General features: G+C 28.5%; 6 protein-coding genes and 1 long non-coding RNA gene across 8 annotated transcripts; 3 read left to right on the top strand and 4 right to left on the bottom strand.

The window, feature by feature from the left end:
* Window positions 1–126: 126 nt before the first annotated feature.
* Window positions 127–2,434, bottom strand: lmgA (anaphase promoting complex subunit lemming A). Its single transcript, XM_027342146.2, has 3 exons — window positions 2,277–2,434; window positions 2,087–2,206; window positions 127–2,021 (listed from the first exon to the last, which is right to left on the bottom strand). Exons 1-3 carry the CDS (start codon window positions 2,293–2,295, stop codon window positions 1,906–1,908), a joined length of 255 nt encoding a protein of 84 aa, XP_027197947.1. The 5' UTR covers window positions 2,296–2,434; the 3' UTR covers window positions 127–1,905.
* Ipp (inositol polyphosphate 1-phosphatase) lies at window positions 471–1,918 on the top strand. Of its 2 annotated transcripts, XM_027342142.2 has the most exons (3): window positions 471–695; window positions 770–1,055; window positions 1,116–1,918. In XM_027342142.2, exons 1-3 carry the CDS (start codon window positions 471–473, stop codon window positions 1,769–1,771), a joined length of 1,167 nt encoding a protein of 388 aa, XP_027197943.2. In that variant the 3' UTR covers window positions 1,772–1,918. The 2 variants fall into 2 exon arrangements, with proteins under 2 accessions (XP_027197943.2, XP_027197942.2); XM_027342141.2 differs by having other exon boundaries at window positions 770–1,918.
* Window positions 2,435–2,749: 315 nt separating the features above from the next.
* LOC113792228 (heat shock protein 83-like) lies at window positions 2,750–5,467 on the top strand. Its single transcript, XM_027342139.2, has one exon. It carries the CDS (start codon window positions 2,959–2,961, stop codon window positions 5,128–5,130), a length of 2,172 nt encoding a protein of 723 aa, XP_027197940.2. The 5' UTR covers window positions 2,750–2,958; the 3' UTR covers window positions 5,131–5,467.
* On the bottom strand, window positions 5,464–6,737 carry Pbp49 (proximal sequence element A Pbp49). The gene has a single exon (XM_027342143.2). It carries the CDS (start codon window positions 6,632–6,634, stop codon window positions 5,534–5,536), a length of 1,101 nt encoding a protein of 366 aa, XP_027197944.1. The 5' UTR covers window positions 6,635–6,737; the 3' UTR covers window positions 5,464–5,533.
* A 96-nt stretch (window positions 6,738–6,833) lies between these two features.
* Window positions 6,834–8,082, bottom strand: LOC113792233 (glutathione-specific gamma-glutamylcyclotransferase 1-like). Its single transcript, XM_027342145.2, has 2 exons — window positions 7,617–8,082; window positions 6,834–7,545 (listed from the first exon to the last, which is right to left on the bottom strand). The coding sequence occupies exons 1-2, from the start codon at window positions 7,770–7,772 to the stop codon at window positions 6,943–6,945; spliced, it is 759 nt and encodes a 252-aa protein (XP_027197946.1). The 5' UTR covers window positions 7,773–8,082; the 3' UTR covers window positions 6,834–6,942.
* A 480-nt stretch (window positions 8,083–8,562) lies between these two features.
* Window positions 8,563–13,730, bottom strand: LOC113792229 (A disintegrin and metalloproteinase with thrombospondin motifs like). The gene is made up of 11 exons (XM_027342140.2): window positions 12,865–13,730; window positions 12,400–12,463; window positions 12,055–12,317; window positions 11,895–11,984; window positions 11,399–11,735; window positions 11,043–11,335; window positions 10,651–10,985; window positions 10,389–10,553; window positions 10,170–10,296; window positions 9,993–10,097; window positions 8,563–9,938 (listed from the first exon to the last, which is right to left on the bottom strand). The coding sequence occupies exons 1-11, from the start codon at window positions 13,552–13,554 to the stop codon at window positions 9,651–9,653; spliced, it is 2,757 nt and encodes a 918-aa protein (XP_027197941.2). The 5' UTR covers window positions 13,555–13,730; the 3' UTR covers window positions 8,563–9,650.
* A 1,945-nt stretch (window positions 13,731–15,675) lies between these two features.
* On the top strand, window positions 15,676–16,774 carry LOC142645679 (uncharacterized). Its single transcript, XR_012846752.1, has 2 exons — window positions 15,676–16,192; window positions 16,248–16,774. It is a non-coding gene; the product is annotated as an uncharacterized LOC142645679 (long non-coding RNA).
* Window positions 16,775–19,185: the final 2,411 nt, after the last annotated feature.

Raw genomic sequence — 19,185 nt, 5'->3', positions numbered from 1 at the left:
GTTTCAATGGATAATATCATTGCTTTGTGTGATGCTCTCAGGAGAAACAAATCAACGAAATTTATATATTTAAAAAAAAAATGATATCTAAGTGAGCAAACTCCAAAAACCAGGAAAAAAAATAAATAAAATTTAAGATTGAATTCATTAGAGTCAGTCTTTTGTGTGTATGGGAAAATATATGGCCAACAAGTGCCGTTATATATATATTTGATGCTACTGCTGTTGTTTTCTTTGTCGTCGCTGTTTCTGTTGTTGTTATTGTTGTCCTTTTTTCTCATTTTGACATCCTAAACTATAATATAACAAACACACACATTCACATATTACACAACTGGCCAATTTCATTTGAATGTAAATTGATTTATAAAAATATTGAAATTGTTTGGAACAATCTTCATCGTATATATATAGTGTGTGTTGTGTTTAAGTGATCCACTTTGATAGCAAAAAAAAAAAAAAAAAATACAATGAAAATACTCGTACATGAATTACTTGAAGAATTGATTCAAGTGGCAGAAAAATCGGCACAAATATCAAGAATATGTCGTGATGATAATGATGGTCTATTTCGAATATTAATACAGGAAAAAATCAATAATGATGATGGTAAAAATCCACGTTTTCAACATGATTATAAAACATTTGCCGATGTTCTCATACAGGAAATGGCAAAATTTTGTTTAGAAGCAAAGGTTTGATTTTTTTTTGCCAAAATCCAATTTAAATTAATAGGATTGATTTGATTAATGATTTTTTTTAAATATAGTTTCCAGGATTTTCAAAACAAATCTATGGTGAAGAAAGTAATCATTTTCAGAATAAATTAGGAGAAAAAATATCGATACAGATTGGAAATGATCAACAAATTACTTATGAAAATTTTGTAAAAATTCTTGATTATAATACTAGTGTATCACAGAAATTAGTTCAAGTTATTTATTCATCATCTTCATCATCATCGTCGACCATAAATAATTCTGTACAATATGATAGTGATTTGCCATCAATAAGTTTGGAACTATCAGATATAGCTGTTTGGATTGATCCAATCGGTATGTACACCAAATACAATTTTAATAATAATCACAATTATTCATTGATCAATCAAATAGATTCAACATCTGAATATATTAAAGGCCAATGGAACAATACAAGTGATCAAACGAAATTAATACCAAAAGGTCTTCATTGTGTAACATGTTTATTCGGTGTATTTGATACTAGAACTGGTATGCCAATTATCGGTGTTTGTAATCAACCATTTTATCGAAAACATGATGATGGATCATATGAAGGTCGATATATTTGGGGTTATAATATTGATCATATTAGCCGTAATAATATTGATGAATCAATGATTAAATCTGATTCCGGTATCATTTTGATTGGTGGTAAAGAAAATATTGAATTAAAAGAAAGAATCAATAGATTTGCCAAAACAATGTATGTTGCGGGTGCTGGACATAAATTATTGAATGTAGCAATAGGTAAAGCTGATCTGTTATTAACATCATCAAAATCAACATATTATTGGGATACATGTGCAATTCATGCAATTTTACGATCTATTGGTGGTGGTATTATACCATTTGAAAATTTTATCCAAATAAACAATGATAATATTGATAAATATCTTGAACATTCACAGATAAGATATAAGGAAAAGACAATGACCATGAAGAATTTTGATTGTAATCATTCAAAAGGTTTGATTGCATACAGATCAATCGATGCTGTACGTAAAACATTGAATCTTCTTAAGATATGATCATTTCTGATTCTGTTGTTGATTATTTTTTTTGTTGTTGAATTTATTTGAATTTTTATCATGTTAAATTGTTGAAATAATTATGTTTTTTTAAATGGGACCATTATTTGAATTAAATAATACTGATTTTTTTGTTATTCTTTAAAATTCCATTCTTGTCGACACATTGGACATTGTTGATGTACATTTTGTGATGTTAACCATTTCATAATACAATGAATATGAAAACAATGTGAACATTTTCCCCATACTTGTTACATAAATTAATAAAAACGTGTCAATTTTGTAGAATTTAATTCGAAAAATCAAACTCACCTAATGGACAATCATCTCCGGGCATTTTACATTCAGTACAACAACCATCAAATGCATTTCGACAAATACCACAATTATCATCATTAGCAATCCATTTCCATATTGCAACAGCTGACCAATCTGTAATAATCAATTAAAATTGAAATCATTAGATTAAAAAAATCAAAAACAGTCATCAATTCTTGATTACTTTTTACTTTGACTTTCATTTTACTATCCAATGGATCAATAATGTTAATTGAATTTCAATTTTTTTTTTTCGCTTCGAACTTTAACGCAAATCATCAAACACGATGATTCATGATTGGCGATTTTTCTTTTTGTTTAGCACAAACAAACTGCACAGTCTCCATAGAATTCGATTCAATTTCGAATCAAATTCATTCATTCGAAATCAACGCCTTTTTTTCTGGTCCTATTCATAAACTAGTGTATGATAATTTTAGATAAAATCATTGATTAAAATTATTTAAACTAATTAAATATCCGGATTATCCGAATCAAATGAAAGCAAATCAAAAAATAATCCAGAATCCAAAAGTTTGATGAATTTTAATCAATCCAATCCAATTATAATGACGATAGTTATTCGAAAACCTTATGTATTCGACAATGTTGTAGAATTTTCTAGAAACTTAAGCCAGGCCGTTTATAAAAAAGCACACCGCATGCACACATTTTTTCTCATTCATTCATTGTTCGATTGTCGTACGTTTGCTTTGCTTTAAAAAAAATCGTTCGAAATTCAATCATCATTTTTTTCATCGTCATCTTTTTAAAGTTTTTTCCTATTTCTCGTCTTAATTCCGTTTAATTTTCGATTTTTTTTTATTAAATCCAAATTAATCTCAATATAAATCATCATTATCATCATGCCTGAAGAACAAGAAATCGAAACCTTTGCTTTTCAAGCCGAAATTGCTCAACTTATGAGCTTGATCATCAATACATTCTATAGTAATAAAGAAATATTTCTTCGTGAATTGATTTCGAATTCATCGGATGCATTGGATAAAATTCGTTATGAATCATTGACCGATCCGAGTAAATTGGGTGAACAAAAAGAATTGTATATTCGTATCATTCCGAATAAAGATGAAAAAACATTGACAATTATTGATACCGGTATTGGTATGACAAAAGCCGATATGATCAACAATCTTGGTACTATTGCAAAATCCGGTACCAAAGCATTTATGGAAGCACTTCAAGCTGGTGCCGATATATCGATGATTGGTCAATTTGGTGTCGGTTTTTATTCTGCTTATTTGGTTGCCGATAAAGTTACCGTCCATTCCAAACATAATGATGATGAACAATATATTTGGGAATCTGCTGCTGGTGGATCATTTACTATTCGACCGGATTCTTCTGAACCATTAGGTCGTGGTACAAAAATCATTCTTCATCTTAAAGAAGATCAAATCGAATATAGTGAAGAACGTCGTATTAAAGAGATTGTGAAAAAACATTCACAATTTATTGCTTATCCAATCAAATTGATGGTGCAAAAAGAACGTGAAAAAGAAATATCCGATGATGAAGAAGAACCGGCTGCTGATGATAAAGAGAAAACCGATGAAGAGAAAAAAGATGATGGTGAAGAAAAAGAACCGGATGATGCTAAAATCGAAGATGTTGATGAAGAAAAAGAGAAGAAACCAAAAAAGAAAATGATTAAAGAAAAATATAATGATGAAGAAGAATTGAACAAAACGAAACCGCTTTGGATGCGTAATCCCGATGAAATTAGTCAAGAAGAATATGGTGAATTTTATAAAAGTCTTACCAATGATTGGGATGAACATTTGGCTGTTAAACATTTTTCGGTTGAAGGTCAATTGGAATTCCGTGCATTATTGTTCATACCGAAACGTGCACCATTCGATTTGTTTGAAAATAAAAAACAAAAAAATAACATCAAATTATATGTACGACGTGTATTCATCATGGAAAATTGTGAAGAATTGATTCCCGAATATTTGAATTTTATCAAAGGTGTTGTTGATAGTGAAGATTTGCCGTTGAATATTTCTCGAGAAATGCTTCAACAGAATAAAATTCTTAAAGTTATTCGTAAAAATTTGGTAAAAAAATGTTTAGAATTGTTCGAAGAATTGAATGATGATAAAGAACAATTCAAAAAATTCTATGAACAATTCAGTAAAAACATCAAACTTGGCATTCATGAAGATACTACTAATCGAAAAAAATTGGCCGATCTTTTACGTTATCATACTTCAGCTTCGGGTGATGAAATCTGTTCATTGAAAGATTATGTATCTCGAATGAAAGAAAATCAAAAACATATCTATTTTATTACTGGTGAATCTCGAGATATTGTTGCACATTCAGCATTTGTTGAACGTGTTTGTAAACGTGGCTATGAAGTAATCTATATGGTTGATCCAATCGATGAATATTGTGTCCAACAATTGAAAGAATATGATGGTAAAACATTGGTATCTGTAACCAAAGAAGGTCTTGAATTGCCCGAAGATGAAGCCGAAAAGAAAAAACTTGAAGAAGATAAAAAACGTTTTGAAGATCTTTGCAAAGCAATGAAAGATATATTGGATAAAAAAGTTGAAAAAGTATTGGTTTCAAATCGATTAGTATCATCACCATGCTGTATTGTAACTAGCCAATATGGTTGGAGTGCCAACATGGAACGTATCATGAAAGCTCAAGCTTTACGTGATTCATCTACAATGGGTTATATGGCAGCAAAAAAGAATCTGGAAATCAATCCTGATCATCCGGTTGTTGAAAAACTTCGACAAAAAGTTGAAATCGATAAAAATGATAAATCGGTTAAAGATTTGGTCAATTTATTGTTCGAAACTGCATTGCTTTGTTCGGGTTTTGGTTTGGAAGATCCACAAACACATGCTTCACGTATCTATCGTATGATTAAACTTGGTTTGGGTATCGATGAAGATGAAAATGTTGTCGATGATGGTGGTGATGTTATGGTTGAACCAACTGTACCGGATAGTCAAGCACAAGCTGCTGATGTTTCACGTATGGAAGAAGTTGATTAAATTCTTCAAACATTTTCTGTTTTTTTTTCATCACTATTTTTCTTTCCATTTCACATTTTTTTTCTCTTCTTCATACCCTTTACAAAAAAACAAAAAGTAATTCATATACCCACTACTATAATTCATTTTCATTAATCTAATTTTTCTCTCGATAGAATTTACTTTAAATTGATGAAAAAATTTTTTTTTTGTAATTTTGAATTTAACAATTGTAACACACACATAAACACCATCTTCCCACTTCTAAAAAAATGAAAATTTAGAGATTGAAAATATTTTAAACAAATTCTTTTTCCCATTTATAAATGAAATAAAAAGATTTCCATTTTAATTTTGATTTATAATTTGTACAATTGTAATCTTTGTTTTGTTTGGTTTTAAAATGGCATTATCAATTGATTGATTAATTAATATCCCAAAGTAATGGAAATGCACGAAATGAACCAATTTTTTTCAAATCTTGATCATAATTAAATGTAACAAAACAATTATGACAAAAATAATATGGTGATAATGGTAAACGTTTATTATCCATTGTTATCCATTTAGATGAATATAATTGACACATTTGACATTTAATCGATATAAGATTTTCCATTATTGTAAATTTAGGATAATCATCAACAATATTTTGTTCGATTTTCGGTATAAACAAACGAATATCAGTGAATACAAGTAAATGTTCACAATTATTACGATGTATATAAAGATATGGATAGCCAAGACGAATATTTAAATCTTCGAAACGTGTTTCGTTCATTGATTTTTTTGTAAAGCCAGTGGATTTTTTTGATGATGATGATGCTGATGATGTTTTTGACCATTCAAAAATCGTATCAAATGATTCCAATTCAAAACGATCATCATAATAGTATATATCATCGATAAAATAAAGGCCAGTTTTTTCATGACATTTCATTTTTTTCGGTACTGATTTGTCAGGATTTTCACTATAATCCGATTGATGTATCATATCGGATAGACAGAAATAAGAATCACGTAAAACGGTTAATTTTTGACAGGAAAGTATTTCATATTCACGATCTAATTGTAGTTTCATTTTGGATGAATGTTTATAAGCAGGACGAAATATCTGTACAGTCAATAAAGCTAATGGATTATTATGATCACATTGATCCGAATGTTTATCATTAACATTGATCGTTTTATTCAACCATTTATGACGATATTTATTTTTCGAATGACGATTTGAATCGAATTTTGATTCCGATGTTCCCACTTCAACGTTAAGATTACTATTTTTGATTAAAGTATCGGTAAATTTATCCAGATTAAAACTTCGTTTTAATGATTTAATAAATTGTAATGGTCTATCCAATTGATTGACAGTCATTTCAGTTAGATCATCATCCTTATGATCGATCCAAGATAATTCTTCGGACAGATTATTTTTCCATTTTTCAATAAATTCTTTGACGGAAATTTTTTCATTCGAAACAAATACCGGATTCGATATTAAAGTTTTACTGGATTCATTTTCCATGATGTAATCGGATAATTTAAAATCCACAAAAAAAAAGAATTCGAATATCAAAAAACAAAATATACAATAGTTTTTCCGGGAACTTTTTTTTCCTTCTTTCAAATTTATTTTTCAGAAAATTTTTCCAATTTGCAAAAAATATTTATTTTCAATTTGAAAATTAAAAAAAAAAATGTTTAAAAACATCTTTAGAAAACCCTATCATATTTGAATTGATTAAATAATTGATTAAAATATTTATAAACAAAAATTTCGTTTCAACACAGATATACAGCAAAGAAAAGAAAAGAAAACAATGTTCCTAAACTTCAATACTTAATCATACAACGTAATTGTTGTTTTTTAGGCACTTTACCATTATTATCAATCATACGATTATTATTATTGATCAATAATGGTTTAATAATGGTTGTTGTTTTCAATGAATCCATAATCATTGTTTCATTTGAGGTTAATATTGTATTGTTCAGCCATAAATCAATTGCTTCGGTAAAAAATTTCAATAAATTTGGATTATTTTGTTGAAGAATTTGTTTCACTTGTAATTCTATTTGTTGTAGATGTTCATCAATAATATGTGGCAGTTCAATTTTCATGAATGCAATTAATTTGGCTAGATATTCTACATTATAACCACAAAATCCTTTGGCTTGAGCAATTTCATCAGCTAATCGTGGACTAGGACCAAGAAATAATCGATTCGATGGTAATGCAATATAAACTAATGTCTGTATTGATTCTTTGATTCGACGATCTTTTGGATAAAATTTTGTCATTATTGTTGTATAGCCACCAATACATGATTCACGTTGTTTTAAATATTCCAATGCTGTTTGATCATCGGCAATCAAAAATGCTAATCCCCAGGTGGAGCCTTGTTCATCTTCGATTAAAGTGGCCACACGACCCAACTGTAAAAAAGAAAACAAAACAAAATTTTAATAAAAATATGATCGAATCATCAAAAAAACAAAAACATTACCGATTCAGGTGAACCACGATGTTGATCACTACCTTGAAAAAATCTTCTTGAATATCCACGAATACAACCGATAATAACTTTTTTATATTCAAAACCAGGATTCCAAATTAATGATCCATAAGCAAATACCCATACATCATTGGTTTCGTTGGCCATTCTTTTGTCGAAAACCAAATCAAACCAATCACCAACAACAACAACAACAACAAATGATAAGGATGGATGTAAGAAAAAAGGATGAAAATGGATTTTTTAAATCATGAACTTGAACTTTTTCATTGAATATATATTGTTTAAATAAATGTTGTAACGTATTACGATCCTAAAATCTATAAAGATTGAATATCAAACTAAAAACAAAAAAAATTAAAGATTGAAGGTTGATTGGTACGATAATTGGTGGGCCATGATCATCATCATCATGTGAATAAATGAGAGTTTTATATTCGGTGTGCGCGTAAATGCCAGAAATTTTTCCACAACAACAACAACAACGTATATGTAATACGTCATTGAATTGAATACAAAACAAAATTATCCATGCCAAATTATGATATCTGTATACCAGTGATTCTCAACCAGTGTGCCGCGGCACTTTAGTGTGCCGCGAAATTCTGAAAATGCAACTGTTATATATTCAAAAATTCTAAAATTGTGCCGCGACAACAAAAAGGTTGAGAATCACTGCTGTATACACATAATGAGTGTGTGTGTGTGTGTAATATATATAGCACCGAATTTTTCCAATCGGTTAAAATCAACGAAAAAAAAGAAACGTTTATCAATGGCACGATGGCAGCACATATCAATGGTACAATGATAAAAATTTTTGGATGGATGATATTGGTGATGATAATTTTTTCATTGGGCACGTTTAATGATAATTTTAATCCGTAATCCTTTTGATGATGATTATGATTGCCGACATATAAATTATTGAATGGAATTGAATGAAAAAAAAATTTTTTTTATATACGAAAAACGGAAATAAACATTTTAAAAAAATACAATTCCTGGATGTAACAACAATAAACAAAACAAAACAACAACAACAACAAAAAACAAAGCAGAAAAAAATAAGAATTTTTACTGCCAAAAATACACACCTGTTCCACACATATAAGAAACAAACAAAATTAGCTAGAATTACAACAACAACAACAACAACAACAACAGGAAAATTTAAATCAAAATTGTGGATATATAATCAAAATAGATTTGGAAATTAATTTTACAAAAAAAAAAAATTAGAAACATTGAAAAAAAATAACATCTATAATACAAATGAATGAAAAGTAAAAAGTGTGTAAAAATGAATCAATTATTTTAACATCTAATAAAATTATTATGTGTGTTTGTTTGTTATATTACTACTGTTAATAAACTATTTTAAAATGGCATTACATACATTTCTTCGAATTCTGGAAAAAAAAAAGAATTTTCCGGATTCAAGTATTAATCATGGTTAATGGCTTTCTGTTGATTAAATTTTGTTTTAGTTTTAACTATTTATTCTCCCTTCCCACATTTTATGTGTGTGTGCTTGTGTAAATTTGTCAGTGTTTTTTTCCCCCATTTGAAAATCCCCGAGATATCTATTTGCAAATGATAATCATGATGATGATGATAATAATAAAATAGATTAGATGATAATTATAATTATATGCACGCTGTATCACAGGTGTTGAATGTTGTGGCGTGTGTAATTTTAGTGGCGATTTTCGACTACTACTATGTAATTTACATAATCTTATTTGATTATAATGGAATCCTGATCATTGATAACAATAAACTTTCTGTATTTGTAGTTGTTGTTGTTGTTGTATATTTTTGGATTTATCACAGCCAAGATAATGATAATAATTAATTAAAATAATTGCAAATCTATAATGAAAATTTACAATTACAACAACAATAGCAACAAATCTTTTAGTGTGTTTTTTTTTGAAATTATTTTCTTTTTTTCTTTTTTTTTTTTGTTTTCGAGGGGGAACTTGATGGAAAAGATTTTTGGCATCATTATTATCGTTGATGTTAATGCTGTTGTTGGTGTTGGTGGTGGCCATTATTGTCATCAATATCAATTTGTTCGGATGCGGCTGCATGTGGAAAGAAATTATTATTATTATGACGATGATGAAAAAATGGATCACGACGTGGAAATCGTCGAAATGGAGGTATATGCATTGGTGATGGTGGTGATGGTGCAGCATCAATACGTGATAATATTCTATCCGGTTTTGCTCGTATTGATTGTTGTACATGTGAATAATCTGGTATTATATTTTCCATTTCAGCTAAACATTTACCATTTCGACAAATCTAAAATTAATAAAATTGATTGAAATATTGAACAAAAACAATAAGATAATTTACCTGGCCATCACCACATGATGAACCTTCAGCAGCTGGACGATATGAAACACAATAACCAGAAGCACTATCAAAACAAAACAATTGTGCACAAACACGTGAATCTTTCTGTAAAGTTTTGAATGAAAAAAAATGATTCAAATGAAAAAATTTAAAAAAGAATAACAATCAAAAACATACAAAACAGGCATTTGTTCCTCTATCTCGTTTACATTGTTCATCCAATGAAAGCATTGAGCCAGGTAAAACTCGTGGTAATAATTGATTTTCATGTGGAAAATTATAAAGACAAGTTGCCGTCTCACCACTATTGTCATTAATGGATGATTTGATGGAAAAAAAAATAAAATCAAATAAGAATAACTACAACAACAACAAGAACAAGATAATAATACTGACTTTAAAAAATGCTTAAATTGTTCAACACTACAGGTTGACCAACGGAAACCACGTTCAGTATGACGTAGATCGCTCATAATAAAACCATCTTCCCATGGACATCGTGTAGCACCAGGACCACCAAGATAGCTTGGTGGTGGTGAACCATCATGTACACAGCCAAGTCTAAGTTAGAAAAAAACGATGTTAAAAATTTTGATCGATTGAATTGAAGCAAACATAAACACGTAACACTCAAATTAAATTGAAAAACATTACTTACAAATGACCAACTTCATGTGCAGCAACAATTATTCCACTATATCCACCACTATCTTCAATAATGGCCACACTATTCACTTTTTCCAAACGTTTATTCACAACGCAAGCACCACCAACATAGGCAAATCCAGCTGTACCACGATTACATCGTCCACCTTCGTAACGTCGACGACACATATCTAATTTAGTAATAACAACGGCCATATCATATGTTGGTAGACGATCTTCACGATAAAGATATTTTCCCATATCGGTTAATGCACCGGCAGCATCAACTGCATCAGCATTTGGTGGTCGTAAACGATTTCGTTCCAAATAAGGTGTTGCATCTCGATCCTAAATGTTTGAAGGATTAATTTTTCAATTTTTTTAAATTGAAAAATTGTAACAAACCTTTGCAACAATCATTCCGGCTAAACTGACACGAATTTGTGGATGTGCCAATAATTTATAACGAAGATCGACACCATTCCAAAAACTAATAAAATAACGTTTCACATCACGACTTGTTGCACCATGTAACATAAATGAATCATAATCAACAACCAATAATACTTCTGGCCAAACAGTACCGGGTGCTTGTCGTTTTCGACGTGCCGTTCGTTTCATTATTGTTTCATTAAAACTACCTAACCATTGTGGTGATAATATATTGGCATTGGTTTCATCACCTTGTTCTAACACGGCTACAAAAAAAACAAAACAAAAAATTAAATTCAGCAACAACAACAACCAGAAAAAAAACCTACCGAAATCGGTTGGCGGCTGTGGATAATCTTGATGTAATTTTCGTTTAAAAATAATATGAATATTATCATTTGTTAATTTTCTTGATGAATTTACCATCGATTGTGGATGATTAATACCATCATAATCATTATGATTATTATGATTTAAATGTTGTTGTCGTTTAAATTGTTTAAAATCATCATCATTTAAAAACATTTCATCATCATCATCATTATTATTATTATTATCCGTATCGACAACATTATCATTATTATCCATTTCATTGAATAATTTATTATGATTATCGATTGTTTCAGGTATAGGTTTTATCACAAGATCATTGCCAATTGTTCCATGCTTTTGAATTACAATTTCATTCAAATGGAATGGCGGTCATTGATATAATGATAATTAATTCATATGGAGGTCGAATTAATTAAAAATTTTGTTTTTTCGGTGCAAAAAAGTCGTAATTATTAATTTATTCAACAAAAAATATCAAAAAACAAAACTTACCAATCGTACTTTGCCTCTGGAATCATGATCAAGAACTATTGCAGCCATATTGTCTTTATCATGAAAACTAGTGCCAACATTTTTTGTATCCTTTTTTTTCCAAACAAAAAACAGTTCATGAAATTTCATTGAACAAATTATCAAAATTTGAAAAACTTACAGCAGCTGTTAAATCTTCAACATATTGTAATTTACCATTACGTGATGTTTCAGCTAAAATCACTTTCATATCTTTAACTCTTTCATTAAAATCATTATTATCTTGTAATTTTAGACGCATTTTTCTTCCAAATGCTTTCAAATATACTTCATGTCGATGTTGTTCACCATTATCATTATTATTATCATTATTATCATTATCATTTTGTTCTTGTATTGATCTTTTGGTCAACAAACGAATATTGGATAATTCATATTCGGGCACTATTCAAATTCAAATTTAAATAATTATTTCAAAATCCGTTTTTTAGTGGCCAAATAAAAAACCAAAAAAAAAAAATCTTACCTTTATCATGAGAGTCGACATAAAACACTGAAAGGAGATCTTGTTTGGACATGTGTTTATGAATCTAAACGAGAATTACAAACAAAAAAAATAACGGAAACAAAAAAAGTTTAAATTTTACAATTTATATTGTTCATCATCAGATGGCAGACAAATCGTCTTTGTTATTTTTTGTTACAAAATTTAAATTTTTGAAACTTTTTGAAATTTCAATTTTGATTTTTGGTCTAAGGAAAAAGTCTCATCTTAATTGAATTCAGAAAACAATGGACAATGTTTTCTCTTCCAAAATTTATCCAATCATCAATCATTTATCAATTTAAGTCAAAGAGAAAAAAACCTGACGCCCATAGCGAAAAAAAATTTTTGAAACAATAGAAAATTTGATTTAGAAAAATCACTATGGTCTATATAGGTAGGGGTTTTCTTTTAAAATTTTCATTTTCTAAATTGAAAATTACTTACGGGATACTTGGCAATGGAATCTGTTGTTGTTGGTGTTGTTGTTTTATCTAAAATTGTTAGACAAAAAATTGATGATGTTGTTGTTGCTAATAGATGAAAGACTAGTAAACTAAAACAAATTGTTTGATTAAATTTAATCCATTTTTCATTTCGACCATTATTTGTTGATAATAAAAATGATGATGTTAATAATGATGATGATGATGATGATGGTGGTGATCTAGATGATGATGCCATCCTAGATTTTCTTTTTGTTGTTGTTGTTTTATTATTGGTAATGATGGTGGTTTGATGATAATGATGATTATTTGCAACAATAATCGATGATAATAATCGATCATTATTGGAATTTTTTTGAATAAAATCGTTGTTGATGGTGTTGGTTGTAATGAAATGTTCTTTTGTTTTACGATATCCATCCACAATATTTGTATTATTATCATCATCATCATTATTATTATGATGTCCACTTTTTGTTGAATGTTGTTTTTGTTGTTGTGGTGGTGGTGGTGGTGGATAATTATTGAACAATCTTCGTCGTCGTTTTCGTTCATTTATTAATGTCAATGATTTTAATTTTGTTGTTGATTTTAATGGCAATGATAATGTTGATGATGATGATAATAATGATGATGTAATCGGTGATGATCGAATCGTTTTGGTTTTGGAAAATAAATAAGATTCAAACATGACAGAATGAGAAAAATGTGTAAAAAAATTGTAGAATTTAAAAAAAAATCACGAAATAATTGATTGATTATCGATTGATTTGATTTGATTTGAACACTTTTTGATCTTTGTTTTCGTTTTTTTTGTGGAAAAAAATAAATTCATTCAAAATTCATTCCAAAATTGCAATTCGATAGCCAAAATCCAAAGCCAGATGAAAAAAAACTGTCAAAAAAGAAAAATTTTGCAAAAAACAAACTTAGTTAGATTTGGAATAAAAAATGAAAATGAAATTTTCTTAAATGTCACACATATTATTATTAATCTGATCGTATTTGTGTGTCGTATTTCAATTACACCATGACATTATTATTTTACAAAATTCAAATAATAAATTAAAAAAAATTCAAGCTTAATTGAAGCTGGCCAACCAAACAAGGTTGGCAATGAAAAAAAAATAAATTATTATCATTTCATTTCCACACACACCATATTACACAAGTATATCCAAAACATTCACCGAGAAAAAGAGAAAATCATAATGAAATAATTTTCTTTAAAAAAAAATTTCACCTTTTTTTCTTTGACAACCATACAACTCGTGTTACACGGGAAGTTGTCGTGATTTTATTTTTTTATTTTTTTGTCGACAAAATCAAAGTAATGAAAAAAAATGAAATGAAATCAAACGAAATAACGTTTTTTGAGCTGATGAAATCATTGGAAGAAAATAAGCAAAAAAAAACGAAAAATGGTAACACGCGTCAATGATTCGATATTTACCACCACCGGGACATATAGAGAGATATAAAGATCGTCAAAGAAAAAAATAAAAAGACAGGAAAACGAATTGAAGCGCGAAACAAGTTTTCATTTATTTTGTTTTTTTTGATAAGATTTGAATTGAGAATTTTATTATTATTATTGCCATTTAGATCCATTTGGATTTGATCCAAATCATTTGCTACAATCATCATCATCATCATGTGTGTCTATGTAACACACCTGTAATCACCTGTCATATATACAGACACAGACATATAAGATATTGACCATGTCATTGATCATTATTATTATTATTATTATTATTCAAGAAAAAAAATGGCCAAAAAATCAACTGGAGAAATAGAGAAAGAAATCAAAAGATTGATTATCTTTAAAAGATTATCATCAAATGATATTCATGTGTGTGTGTGTGATACATATTTTGTTTCTTCAATCGGAACAAAATTGGTTATCTCAAATGTGAATCTTTCAATTTGATTGATCGATCGATTTGATTAAAAATTTTTTAAATGGAAAATGTAAATCCATGCATATATTGTTTTAGGAACATTCAAATGAATGGCAATGAAATGAATACAATGAATTTGTTTTATTAGAAATTCATATATATGTTTTTGCCGAACAATAATGAATTAATTTGTTATTCCAAAAAATTGTTGTTTCTCTTTATTCAAAAAACAACAACAACAAATTGTTGCCCTTTAAACAAAACAGAAAAAAAATTACAATATGGACAAAGTGTTAAATCTATTGTTTTGCTGTTTTACAAACAAAACGATTAATTTTCTCAATTTTTTTTTGTTTTGTTTTGTTTCAATTTAAAAGTAAAAAAAAAATTACAAAATTGGAATCCATTCTTTTTAAAACAATAACAACAACAACATCTATATTTATGAATTGTATATTCAAAAAATGATAAGAAAAAACAAATTGAGGTTGAGGCTATATCTCATTGTATTATATGTTTTAGTTTGTTCAGCAGTTCGGTTGTTGTTGTTCATGAAGATTGACCACATAACAACAACAACAACAACAATGAATCCAAGTCAAGCAATTATCATTTTTTGAATGAAGGGAAAAAGAAAACAGTTTCTCATTTTTTTTCCACAGTTCCAAATAACGTTTTTCTCCAAATACCTATGACAATTTGAAAATATGAATGAAAATAATAGTGATAAAAACATCTTATAAAATTACAGAATGGAAAATGAAAATAAATAAAATTAATTATCGTTATCATCATCATCACCATGGTTATAATCGTTTTGACCAACGAATGATGATGATGATGATAATATCAACGATGAAAAATGGAAAAAAAAACATTATTATAACCATCATCATCATCATCATACATAGGGTTTCCATATTAAAATTACAATGAATTTTTTTTTCTCATATATGATACAATCTATGAAACGCCCAAGCAGAAATTTTTTAAAAAATTGCGTGCTATTTTCTGCTTAAGCAAGAAAAAAGCACGCAATAAGAAAAAAATAGGCACAAAATGGTCAAAATGGCTTTTGCGGTTGAAAAATTGCTAAATATTTTCTAAAAATTGCTATTTTCAATCGTCAAGTTAAAATTTTTCTGAGTCATATTTTGTCATCGTTTATATTTGTTCGATTTTCGAAAAAACTTAAAGTTTTTGCTTAACATATATTAAAACTCATTCATTTGTTATGGGCTCAGTTCCACGTGTTGTTCTTTGTTCAACATTATTAAAATTCAACATTATTACAATGTCCAATTTATATCAGGACATGGGGATTTTGCCAAATATCCTAATCGTATTGGAATCAAGATTTCACCGAACAGTGAATGTGGAGACAAACAAACATCCACCCATTCGAATTTCCGTATTGTTCAATGTGTAAATTTATATTATAAAAATACAATTTTTAATTATTTAACTTTATTCATTCCAGTTTCATTGAAAGATAACGCTAATTGCTAAATAATAATAAAAATTTTTTGTAGCTCCCAAGTTTTTGCAAGAAACATCATCAAACAATAGATTTCGATGAATTTTGAAAATCCCAAAGATATTATTGAAGAACTCGAAATGCCTAGGTTAAGATTCTAATCTGCTTGAGAGTTGCTGAAAGATTTGGAGACAATCAAATTTAAAGGTTCAATCCCTGGTTTGTTTTCTCGCCTTTATCAATTATATGCTGAGTTTAATTCCCGAAAATACCAAAAAAAAAAGATGAAAACTTGTGGATTCAGCCAGAACTGAAGAAGATGCAGTCCCTTTTCAAGAAAAAGATATATTGGCAAAGAACACAACAGTATGCTGGGTAACCAATAATTATAATCATTCTTTTTTGGTAAAACTGTGCTGTTTACAATTAATTAATATTTGTTTAACATTTGCTCCCGGCAATCGGGAAAGCAACAAAAATCAATCATTCATGAATTAATTTTTTAAATAAAAATCTCAAATCTTTATGTATCTAAGAATTATATATGATTCCAATGTAATATGGATTTACGGAAGATAAAAATGTTTTCGGAAATTCTTTTCATTTCTATGGAAAAGTTTCCTGGCAAAAGTGCGGCGCGAATATACGGAATATGAGAATATTTTGGGGAATTTATTGGGAAAGTTCCCTGACAAAAGTTCCGATTTTACATGCTAAAAACGCACTATTTTTTTGCCTTTGGTGACTAAAAACTGTCTATTTTACTGCTAAAACATATCGATTTTAGCACATTTTGAGCTTGCAAAAAGTTAGTGTTTTAGCACGAAAATAGGCAGTATTTAGCATGAAAATTTCTGCTTGGGCGGCCTTTTGACCAATTGGCCAATGGAAAAAAAAGATTTGAAGAGAATCATTTTTCTTTGCAAGATTTTTTTGTCATCTATCATCATTTGTCTTCAAAAAAAGAAAAAACAACAAAAATCTTTTTGTTTTGTTTTTCTCAAAGATAAAAAGTCTATTATGATTTTTGATTTATGATGATGATGATGATGATCATCATCATATTTGATTTGTTTTATATAAACATTAGTATTATTATCAGTTTGGAATCAGAAAAATGATTTTATCAAATAATTTTTTTTTCTTCTGTAAAATTTCTGGATTATCACAAAAATGATGTGATGTGAAAGGCACGATCATGTTGTTGTTCTTTTTTTGATCGAGGTTTGAGAATCTTTCTGGGAAGAAAATTGTTCCAAATAATTTTTCTTTATTTTGAAGATTAAAATCATACGAATAAAATTTCCGAAAAGTTTATTATTATTGTGTGTGTGATGTTATGATGTTAAGATGATTATCACGCGTTTTGTTTTTTTTAATAATCATCGATTAAATATAAGCAACATTTTGTCCGAGAAAAAAAACAAAGAGAATGATGATAAGAATCACAACAAAATATGTGTATGGCTATAATCATCATCATCAAATCCTTACAATGAAACGAAATAAAGAAAAATTTTGTCGTTTTTTTTCGTACATTAATCGTCATCATCATTTTTTGATGATAAAAAAATATTTCCGAAAAATTTCCCGTTTATTACATGGGTGCGACCGACTGACCGACCGGATACAAAGCAAGAAAAAAATGGATTCAAAAAAAGAGATTAAATTTCATCTTCAAAACTTAAACGAAAGCGACAAGTTCCTAGTTTGTTTGTATTCATTCAGTCAAATGAAAATGAAACATTTTGTCATTCATCCATGTTGATGATGGATTAGATGCGTGGGTGTGATTTAGTTATTTTGTTTTCAAAGAAAATTTTGTTTTCTGAATTTCACTTGATTCGATCTTGAATATTTTTTGTTTTTCTCATTTTGTTTCGTACGAAAAAAAATTCATGAACAACGATCTATCAAGCGAATATCCGGACAATCAGATCAAGTATTTCCGTTCGAATAAACTCAGCAACAACAACAAAAAACGAAAATTGTCACCGATTTTCAATCAATGAAGAAAAAAAAACATGTCAACGAAAAAAAAACCATCTAATATTACACACACACACACACACACACGAAGAGTGATGTGTTTTTCATTTCATTTTTGTTGTTGAAACTCAACTCTTCATGAAAAAAATATCCTTCATTGATGATTATGATGATGATGATGATGATGAGAAGCGAATCAATTTTCCATCCGACCAAAAAAAAAAAAATCCATACATCATTTTGTCGATTCAAAACAGAACAAGCACATCTCTTCTTTTCTTTTTTCCCCCAATATCAAACAAAATGATTATCATGGAAAATGATGAAAAATTGTGTAGAGTAGGAAGTTTTTTTTTCTGTAAACTTATTTTGAAGCAGCAAAACAACAAAACTGAAAAAAAAACTTATTACCTGTTGCTGTTGCTTACAACAGGCCAGTCAATCATCAATAGCTTTTTTCAATCAAAAAAATAATAATGAAAAAAATCCATTTGGAAAAAAAAATTTTTGGAAAATATTCCAAAATAATAATGTCCTTCAAATGAACAAACAAACTGAATGAAAACTTTTCTGTTATTCACCAAATGTGACACACACACAATAAACACACTGACCACCTACCATCAAAATTTCTTTAATTTTTTTTTCTAACGGATTCAATTTAAAGGAATATTCCTGTTTAATGAGATGTTTACATTATAATGATGCGGATGTTAATGATGATGATGATGATAATGATTTGAATACGGATGCGGATGATGATAATGATGATATTTACAACAATAAATAATAAATGAAAAAAACATCACATTTGTGTATCGGTGTATGGTAAAATGCTTTTTATAATGACCATAAAATTATATCGGTTGCCATTCTATTTATAATTTATCAAATATGTAGGAATTTGATAACAAACAACAACAACAACAACAACAACATGATTAATTGGAAA

The sequence above is a fragment of the Dermatophagoides pteronyssinus genome, unplaced genomic scaffold, assembly GCF_027571235.1.
Source record: "Dermatophagoides pteronyssinus isolate colony J.1.1.1.1 unplaced genomic scaffold, Derpt_VIB-CSIC_2022.12 sq0018, whole genome shotgun sequence".
In the NCBI taxonomy this organism is placed as follows: Eukaryota; Metazoa; Arthropoda; class Arachnida; order Sarcoptiformes; family Pyroglyphidae; genus Dermatophagoides; species Dermatophagoides pteronyssinus.
Note: the sequence above shows the minus strand (reverse complement) of the source record. Positions and strands in the feature narration are given on the sequence as shown.

Bases quoted from the DNA above. Each gene is read 5' to 3' on its own strand.
- Ipp (XM_027342141.2), top strand. From the start codon at position 471: ATGAAAATACTCGTACATGAATTACTTGAAGAATTGATTCAAGTGGCA. The intron at 696-769 runs GTTTGATTTTTT...TTTTAAATATAG, and splicing joins AATTTTGTTTAGAAGCAAAG to TTTCCAGGATTTTCAAAACA.
- lmgA (XM_027342146.2), bottom strand. The intron at 2,022-2,086 runs GTGAGTTTGATT...TTATGTAACAAG, and splicing joins CGGAGATGATTGTCCATTAG to TATGGGGAAAATGTTCACAT.
- LOC113792228 (XM_027342139.2), top strand. From the start codon at position 2,959: ATGCCTGAAGAACAAGAAATCGAAACCTTTGCTTTTCAAGCCGAAATT.
- Pbp49 (XM_027342143.2), bottom strand. From the start codon at position 6,634: ATGGAAAATGAATCCAGTAAAACTTTAATATCGAATCCGGTATTTGTT.
- LOC113792233 (XM_027342145.2), bottom strand. From the start codon at position 7,772: ATGGCCAACGAAACCAATGATGTATGGGTATTTGCTTATGGATCATTA. The intron at 7,546-7,616 runs GTAATGTTTTTG...TCTTTTTTACAG, and splicing joins ATCGTGGTTCACCTGAATCG to TTGGGTCGTGTGGCCACTTT.
- LOC113792229 (XM_027342140.2), bottom strand. From the start codon at position 13,554: ATGTTTGAATCTTATTTATTTTCCAAAACCAAAACGATTCGATCATCA. The intron at 10,986-11,042 runs GTTTGTTACAAT...TCAAACATTTAG, and splicing joins CCGGAATGATTGTTGCAAAG to GATCGAGATGCAACACCTTA. The intron at 10,554-10,650 runs GTAAGTAATGTT...TTTCTAACTTAG, and splicing joins GCACATGAAGTTGGTCATTT to ACTTGGCTGTGTACATGATG.